The sequence below is a fragment of the Pseudochaenichthys georgianus genome, chromosome 11 (assembly GCF_902827115.2).
Source record: "Pseudochaenichthys georgianus chromosome 11, fPseGeo1.2, whole genome shotgun sequence".
Lineage (NCBI taxonomy): Eukaryota > Metazoa > Chordata > Actinopteri > Perciformes > Channichthyidae > Pseudochaenichthys > Pseudochaenichthys georgianus.
In genome coordinates this window covers 6,795,358-6,804,165 of record NC_047513.1, presented here as the reverse complement: position 1 = coordinate 6,804,165, position 8,808 = coordinate 6,795,358, and the positions used below count along the sequence as shown (strand labels likewise).

Here is an 8,808-nt window from a genome sequence, read left to right as displayed (position 1 = left end):
TTGGAGTAGGGGAAAGGATTTTATTCCAAATATCACAATAAGTCAAATTTTCAATCTGTAGGAGTGTTTGTGCTCTGACAATAAACAATATGTTGATCAGGAATCACTGAAAAAGCCTACAAAAGGAAGTTCAAAATATAGCCTATTAACTAAATAGGCAAACATGCAACTCCAAAACAGCAAATATTCAGTAGGCTGACTTATTAAATAAATGAAATAAAGTGTCTAAGAAAAATCCCCCGTACTAACACCAGTGACCAGAACAGTTACTGAAACAGTAAATCTAACTAGAGAATGCAATTCCTGAGGAAATTGCTAGTGGGAATGCTTTATGCTGAAAAGCTGACGCTAAACTGCTATGCTGAAATGTAATGTGTAAGAAGAAAGTGAAGAATTTAGATTGAAATGATACATGAACACTGGGGGCTTGAATGTGTGATGAGAGAAGAAAAGAAAGTAAAAAGGCTTGGAAAAGCAGCAGAATATTTGAACTGCACACCTTTTAACTAACTTGATGGCGAAGGATCTGTCGCCATGCCAACGACATTTGATATCATCCCATAATACGCTTAGATGTGTTGATGGCTGCATCGTTACCAAACCTGTGAAATTTTGGGCCGTTTGGAGCATTTTCACTGAAGTTATGAGAAAACCGTGTTTCATGGTGAGCATTGTGTTGCCATGGCAATGGCAATTATTCTGGCACAGGAAGATTATGTTATAGGTAGGGTGACCAGATCCCAACAAACCAAATGTGGGACAAGGAGTATGGTTGTGTGGGACACCCTCTCAACAGCACCCCCCAACCCCCGGAAAAAAAAAACCGTAACAAATATATAACAACAGAACAGAAAGTGAAGTTAAAATGCAGTTTTTTAATAAAGAAAAGTAAACTAAGGCTAACCAAGGCAGCAGGCATTATTCACTTCAAGTGTTTAGAAATGCATCTTCTTAATTCAACTAGTGTATTACCTGTATAAGTAGGCACAACATAAATTAATAGATACAATAAAACCAACACTGGCCAGGAGGGAACAGAAACATAATAATACATAAAATAAAATAGCTTTCAGTTTTGTCCATCACAGCAGCAGAAGGTGGGCCCCCACACAGTGTGTGGGCTATTTTGTCACCTAGAACCACTGGTGTCTTTGACTCTGTCAAACATCTCTCCACAGAGGCAGGGGCAAGCACATCTGTTATTATGGACGCTGCTTTTGTACGACCACATGACATTTTCTTTACTATCTCAGAGTCTGGAAAAATGGTCGGCGCTAGCTTGTTACCAGTCAGTTGACCGGTATGAATGGGAGTGTTGCACTGTATGGTAAACACTGGTTATTTCTGATGTTGTTACCTTGTCTGAGTGGCCATCATTTTTTGGTTTGAGTAGGAATGTCTCCATAGAGTGGGATGTCTCTTTTTGAGCGACACGTTTCTTGTGAGAATCGCATTCTCTGTGTCTTTTGACGTCGTATTCACTGCCATGTGAAATTTAAAAATTACTCTTGCAAAGATTGCAAAAAACTCTCTGAGAGTCGCCCTGCACTGGCTTCACCCACGGGTAAGTGTCTTCCCAGTCTTTGTTGTATGTGCATCTTCTTTTCTTCTTAGCTGTAGTTTCAGTTTCCTCCATTTTCCATAACCTGCTGCGTCGCCTGCGTTCGTTGTTGTTGTTTGGCGGGGTGGGGGGTGTGTGTGAGTGAGTGAGTTACTCTCATTGGTTAACACTTGACCAGGACCTGCCGTGTGTTACAGTTTGATTGACAGCAAACACAGCCCCCTGATGATAGCCTTCCCTGCTTTCTCAACAGCCATTGGATGAATCTGATTTTAAAGAAAAGCGTTTTAGCCAATCAAAACGAAATATGCGGGACATCGTCTCAATTTGCGGGACGCACCAAAAGTCGTGAAAATGCTGTGCAGTCCCGCGCAAAGCGGGACATCTGGTCACCCTAGTTATAGGACATTCAGTGTGAGAAAAAGTTTTTAGAGAGTACTTGTCCATGGACAAGTGAGTTTGGAAATGTACTTGTCCGAATACATTTTTCACTTGTCCATATCTATACTTTGTGCATGCATTGCTGCACCTATTTTAAATATGATTACATATCAACATAAAGCACACAAGAATCTAGGTTACTGTAGGTAACATTTTATTGTTTATTTGTTCATATTGTTCACAGTGTCTGGTTTCTGAACTTCTACCATCAAGGCACATCAAATGAATGACAGATATAAAATAATAAGATAAAACAACTAAGTACTAACAATATAATGTTTTCTCCTCTGTGGGACTAGTAGACATGCTAGCAGAAAGGTATGGCAACAGGCACAGGTAAGTTGCTGTTCACTGCAGCTGTCTCCCGAACTGTGGGGCAGCACTCCACTGGTTCTCCTCACACCGAGCTATGGGGCAACAGGCACAGGTAAGTTGCTGTTCACTGCAGCAGGCTTTGGGGCAGCTTTGACATACCTCTTGGTCTTAGCAGATGTTTTCCATTTCTGGATGGCTGGCTCTGGGTCAAACTCTGCCACTGTGGTGGTGATGTGGCTGACCCTCATGAGTGACCCCAGAGTTTCATTGGTCATCTGGGATTTTCTGGATGTTTTTATGAGGTTCATGAGGGAAAATCCACGCTCCACGGCAGCAGAGGAGGGAGAAAGGGTGACCATCATGTACACCAGAACCAGGACGTCCTTCACATCTGGGTGGTTCTCAGTGAGAAGGTCACTTATGACCTCCTTGGCGGGCTGCCTCTGCCTGTACTTCAGTCTGGCCTTGAGAGCTGGCCACTGTCTAGGGATGTTGGTTACCTCCTCCTCACTGAGAACGGACTCGAAGTGGGTCACCATGTTCATAACCTGAACATCACCATATGTAGCTAGTTGTGCATCTGATCTTGGGACGTTCCTGGGGTCAAGAACATGGAAATCACTGAAAGGGGTATCCTTCAGGAAGGAAAATCTCTTCTCTAGGAACTTCACACAATTCTCCAAGAAGGAATTCTTCACTGTTTCTGGAATACCTGTTCCTTTCAGTGAAGTGATGTGTCCATTGTTCTTACTGTCAAACTTGCCATCCTTGCAGGTTGCCATGTAGGCAGTGTAGACATCACCTCTATTATGCTTAAGGCCTTCCAACTTGATCCTGGCCTCACACAACTTTACATCAACATCAGAAATGAACAGATCATTACTCTGGAATGCCAGACTCACGTTGGCCAACACTTCCAAGACATCTATCATAAAGTGGAGCCCATCAACAAACTTTGCAGACTTCAGTACCTTCAAGTACCCCACACACTTAGCTCCTTCGTCTGTTTTTCTGTTTGAAGCCTCTTCCATGTGTAGGATGACGGAGTTGTAATTTTTTATTACAGCCTTGTATGCCCGGAGTCTTGACGCCATCCACCTAGTGCCACAGGGTGCTGAGAAATAGACAGGATCCTCGTCTATAATGGCTGATATGGCATTCACCTCCCTCCTACGTTTACCAGATCCATAGTAGAATCTGTAGATGGGGTCCACTCCTTTCTCTACGATGTCAATGAAGTCAGTGGCTTTGGTGGCATCTAGGAGCGACAGCTCCAGCTTATGTGGAGCACACCAAATCGAAATTAGTACATGCCCCAACAATTCCCGCAACTTCACAATAACTCCTCCCTTGGCACCTTGGTTAACGCTGGCACCATCAAATGTGCAGCCTATTATTTTCTTCTTTATGTCTCCATCTGTTAGGTCGACATGATGTAGTGCCTCGAGGAGAGCTGCCAGAACACCATTAGCATCAGCTGACTTTACAGCCATGATGTCAATGAACTCTGTCGCTGGAAGTCCATCTTTGACATACCTGAAGATAGAAAATAAATAAAGTACATCAATAAAGTGCAATAACATTTTTTTAAATGATTATCTTATATAAACCTTCCCACACCAGTGTTGCCTTCACCTTTTTTTAAGACTAAGAACACTAAAAAGCAACTTCACCTTCATTCGCTTTAAACAATTTATGTATATACTTTACCTGTTAAAAACTTTTAAGTTAACTGAAAATTGAAACTAATAAAATTCATCAATAAAATGATTGTGAATTAATTACTCATAAACAAAAGGCCCTTTTGGAGATAAAATGTAACTTAAATAAGACTTACAAAAGAATTCAAAATAATAATTACCTAACATATACATTCTCCTGTTCTGTCACAGATATATCCGTGGATCCATCTCCCATCAGAGCGAAGAATCTTGAAGCCTTGAGGTCTTCAGAAACTCTGTCCTTCTCGACTTCTGCAATGGCCTGCACAAATGCCTTGCACCCCTTATCGTTCCGGTACTGTGTAGGCATTTTAATGCCATTCTTCTCTTGAAGTTCGATGAGGCCCTCAAATGAACGGAAAGGCAACTTTTGTTTGGCGACATAAAACGCAGTGTTGAACATGGGTTTCAGTTGGTCGTCCATATTTTCTGCCTGCTTCTTGAGAGCCACAAACATTGGCCCTGTGCCTTTCTCTGTGACCTCTTTCCTTTGAATGCAGAGAAGGTGATATTTGCTGGACTCGTGTGACTGAAGTGTCTCAATGCGTTTTGACCCTGTGACACCCTCGTACAGTTTACTGCTGTGGTCAGCAATGGATGGATATTCTCTGCAGACCTCACAGAACATGATGTCGTCCACACATCTTACCCATGGAAACTGGGTTTTCCAAGTCTCAATGAATGTTCTTTTCCTCTTGGGTGTCAGGGCGATGTCACTCTTGGCCTTTTTAGATGGACCAGCCATTGGTGAGATAACGGAACATGGCCTTTTAGCAGAGACTTTCTCGTGACTGGGGGGGCCATCGTTCTGCTCACACTCTGGGACTTTCTGAGGACTCGTTTCAGCATGTTCAGGCTGTTGTTCAGACTCCTGTTCTTGCAGACAAATTATAGATTTTTGTCAACATGAATGTTAGGTACTCGTAGACTCCCCACAAACCTTTCTGCATTTTTTGGGGTTTTTTTCTGAAATAATTTGATATGCCCCTTTCAAGCCCCTTGGTACATAAAGAGCCCCTTTCAATCCCCCCCTTTTAAAAGAAAAAAGTATTTTACATAGGTCTACCCCTTTTTTATTATTTTTTTTATTAATTTCTTATTTAATAGTTTTTCATTATTTTTATTTTTGATTTGATGAACCTGTGTGAATCTGTGCTGTCCTGTTTTTCACCCTTACCCTGTTGCTGTTTGAACTAGGCCTACTGAATTTCCCCACAGGGATTGTAAATCGCTTTGGATAAAAGTGTCAGCTAAATGTAATGTAATGGATTAATAAAAGTCCCCTTTCAAGCACTTAATCCACTATTTTCGGACATCATTTATTTCAATTATCTTCCTTGTTAATGTAACACACCATTTTACAACTGTGAGAATGATGTGTACAAACCTTCTTAGAAAAGAAAGAAATCTTTTGTTGCCCTCTTGGGGCCACTAGAACCTTCTTCTTCGCCATCGTATTTTACATTTTCACACAGTTTTACGACACGACGTAAGTGAGTAAAAAAACGTAAAGCGGTTGCAAACAACAACGGCGGACACGGACAATTTGCGAATGAGTTATGCCTTTTGTAAGCTGAATTTATCAATAATTTGTCAATAAATAGCGGCGAAAAACGTCACTTGTCCATTGGACAAGTCAATTTAAAAATCTACTTGTCCAATGTTGTGAATAACCCGTCCCGGACGGTGGGACGTGCACTTTTTCGCACACTGACATTAACGATAAAACAGAATATTGTTGTTCTATTTTTAGACACATCTCGCGATCGACTGGTTGGGCACCCCTGCTCTTGAACTAGGGTTACAATACGTAACCCAGTGTTCTTCTGCAGAGGTCCATGAACGCACCACGGCCACTCTCACGGGGGCCGCGCACCTTCGTATTAACGCTGTGTTTCACATTCAACGGTGAAACGCATTCATCGGAGCTATTATACAGGCAAGGTGTGTTTTCTGACAACAGCACGCCGGCAATAGCGTCTCTTGAACCCGCACAGTGCTTTGACAGCACTTTCTGCGGTGTATTCCACTCACGTGCGCGTGCCCACCTGCTGCTTCCTTTACTGGAGTTTACAGCGGGGCAGCGAGTGTGGGACAGTGTTCTGTCCTCTGAGGATGAGCAAGAAGCAGCATACGCCAAGCTGCGACTTCTCCTCATCCACGTGACCAAGGAAATCGATCCAAAGAGCCCTTCCGTATTCACGGGGGCTCCCAGGAGATCATCGCGGTATTTTTGGAAAGTACCATGCGGCGTGATCCCCCAGGGACATCACACGGCAAGCCGCGACGGCAAGCCGCGACGGCAAGCCGCGACGGCAAGCCGCGACGGCCACACCGTAAACCAAGCTTTTAATTTGGCCGATGCTGCGGCCAAATAATTGCTCTGATCCGGTGAGGTGGGGGCATCTTGCAGAAGAGCAATGATCGAGACACCCAACACACCCAGTGGTCACCAACCTTTTTAAGCCCAACATCACCGACCTTGGCCTAGGTGAAAGGCGAGATCTACCTATTGCAGAATTGAGTGAAAAAGACGGCCGAGGCAGTGCTTCCAATTTGAGGCCTTTTATATAGGCTAATTGCATCTGAATTACTGTTACAATGAAAGCTCCATAATCAGCTCACAGCATATAGGCAGGGGTAAAGTGCTATTTTGTATGAGTGGGGGGCGGACCTCACCTCCTCTAGGGGGGTCCGGGGGGATGCTCCCCCGGGAAGATTTTTTTTTAAATATTGAAGTTGAAAGCATCAATCTGGTGTACTTTGAGAGCAACATGAATAGATCTATGGATACCTCTCTCAACACCCATATGAAACAGAACTATAAACAGATTTTCTTTTTCTTTATGGATATTTTACAAATCACTCCCCTTTTAAACTGTATTCTTGTTTTACTGTCATATAGTATGTCATACCTGTATTTCATTTATTCTCTTATTGTTTGTATAACTATAATGATCATATGAAGGTGTGCCGCGGAAATAGTCCTTTGCTCACCTGAGCCCCTCAGTCTGACAGGGGAGGACTCTCCTCCAGCTTGTTGTGGAAACAGCTCCTTATGTCCGTTAGTGCAGCTAGCTAACCAGATGCTAACATCACGGTCCCCGCTAGCACCGGTCCCTCTCTCTCTCCCTCCCTCTCTCCATCTCTCCCTCTCTATCACACTAAATGCGCTATTGCCACACACACACAGAGCCGAGCTTGAATGACACAAGCACACGTGTATTTCCATGCAACTCTCTGATTGGTCTGGTGACTTGCCTCTGTTGCATTCACTGAACACGGGAAACTGCAGTCCTGCCGTCCTCTCTTGTGTCATGATGAGGTTCACGTAAAGCACGGTTAATGTATTATATTATTGAGGTGTCTCAAATATACGTCAATCAAGTCGCACCTGCTAACGGGGTGGTGGATGATAGGTTTACATCTAAAAACGTTCTTTTCAAACATTATTATTTTATTTTTATTTCTTTTGTTAATTTTTTTTTAACGGTCCGCGATTTACCCGCACCACACTTGATCGCGATCGACTGGTTGGCGACCACTGACCTAGGGGGAAGTACAGACCTGGGCGGTGGACTTCCATGGACACCGGACCCGGAAGTGCCTGACAATGAGAAGTCCTCGTCATCCTCCTCCAAGGCAAACGGAGCCATCCGCCCCGCTGGAATGGCGAACGTGAATGGCACCGCCTCGGCCATATCCTGGTCCCCCAAACACTCGAAGCAGAGGTGGTGGGGATCGGCGCCCGCTATTAAGCCAGGGCAGGAAGGACAGGCCCGGGTCTCTAGAAGTGGCGACTCCATGAAGGTATGATAACTCTTTCTTCTTCTTTCAAACGTTTTACTTTCTCTGTCAGTTGTTGCTCGCTCGCTGAAGAGAAAAAGGATGGCAGTCCTGAGGCGTAGCCACTTTATACTGTGGGCCTGCGCGCGAATCCAGGTAGGCCCACCCCGATTAGCCGGCTACGTTTATGCAACTCAGTAGGTGAATGCTCGCATAGCATGGTAGAGAGTAGTACCGATAGAGTCCAGTAGAGGGCGGAGCCTGTGTGATATATAACTTCACATTTACGTTAACAATTGGGCTGCTGTGGTTGCCAGAACTTGACCGTTAAAGTATGGTCAAATACATTACAAATTACAGTTGGTTGGCATAGACGTTACAGTCAACAATTGCTTATGGTGAATTACAATGGCAAAAACAAATAGAGCTAGTGTACACGGTGCAGCTGTATTATCTGGGAAATAGAAGAATCGGATCAGGATTCGGTATTGGCAGACAATCAATATCAAATTAATCGGATCATTATTAGCATCAGCATTTGATCACCTTTGTCGACTTGCAGCCTAAATACAAAGATAACTCCACTCCTCTCCTACCACTCTTACCTCCAATAAGCCTTGGTAGAACTAGTGTCCGAGTCATGGGGTCCAGAACGGACTGTGGAACATAGGACAGGCATGGTTCCATGTACAGGAAACTGGAACTTTGGTGTTCTCATCTTTTCTTCCTGAAGATTCACAAGCTCTTGATCAGGTGTTTGATGTGGGCTGGCATGATCCTTTCTGCAGCGATGAATAAAGAAAACAAAGAAAACATTATTAATAATTATTATTATTATTATTAATAGTAATGATGGTAACAACAATAATATTAGTATAACTATTTATATAGCACTTACACAATTGCAAAGTGATTCTCACAACAAAAATAAAGAACAAAACAATATCAACAATAAAAAAACAAATGATTATAGGAATGTTAAGA

At 43.2% G+C, this 8,808-nt stretch overlaps 2 protein-coding genes across 2 annotated transcripts; both read right to left on the bottom strand.

The window, feature by feature from the left end:
- Positions 1 to 2,195: 2,195 nt before the first annotated feature.
- On the bottom strand, positions 2,196 to 3,207 carry LOC117454697 (zinc finger protein 862-like). Its single transcript, XM_034093827.2, has 2 exons — positions 2,477 to 3,207; positions 2,196 to 2,409 (listed from the first exon to the last, which is right to left on the bottom strand). Exons 1-2 carry the CDS (start codon positions 3,097 to 3,099, stop codon positions 2,400 to 2,402), a joined length of 633 nt encoding a protein of 210 aa, XP_033949718.2. The 5' UTR covers positions 3,100 to 3,207; the 3' UTR covers positions 2,196 to 2,399.
- A 325-nt stretch (positions 3,208 to 3,532) lies between these two features.
- On the bottom strand, positions 3,533 to 7,844 carry LOC117454698 (zinc finger protein 862-like). The gene is made up of 4 exons (XM_034093828.2): positions 7,544 to 7,844; positions 4,179 to 4,914; positions 3,675 to 3,853; positions 3,533 to 3,594 (listed from the first exon to the last, which is right to left on the bottom strand). Exons 1-4 carry the CDS (start codon positions 7,842 to 7,844, stop codon positions 3,557 to 3,559), a joined length of 1,254 nt encoding a protein of 417 aa, XP_033949719.2. The 3' UTR covers positions 3,533 to 3,556.
- Between the last annotated feature and the right edge of the window lie 964 nt (positions 7,845 to 8,808).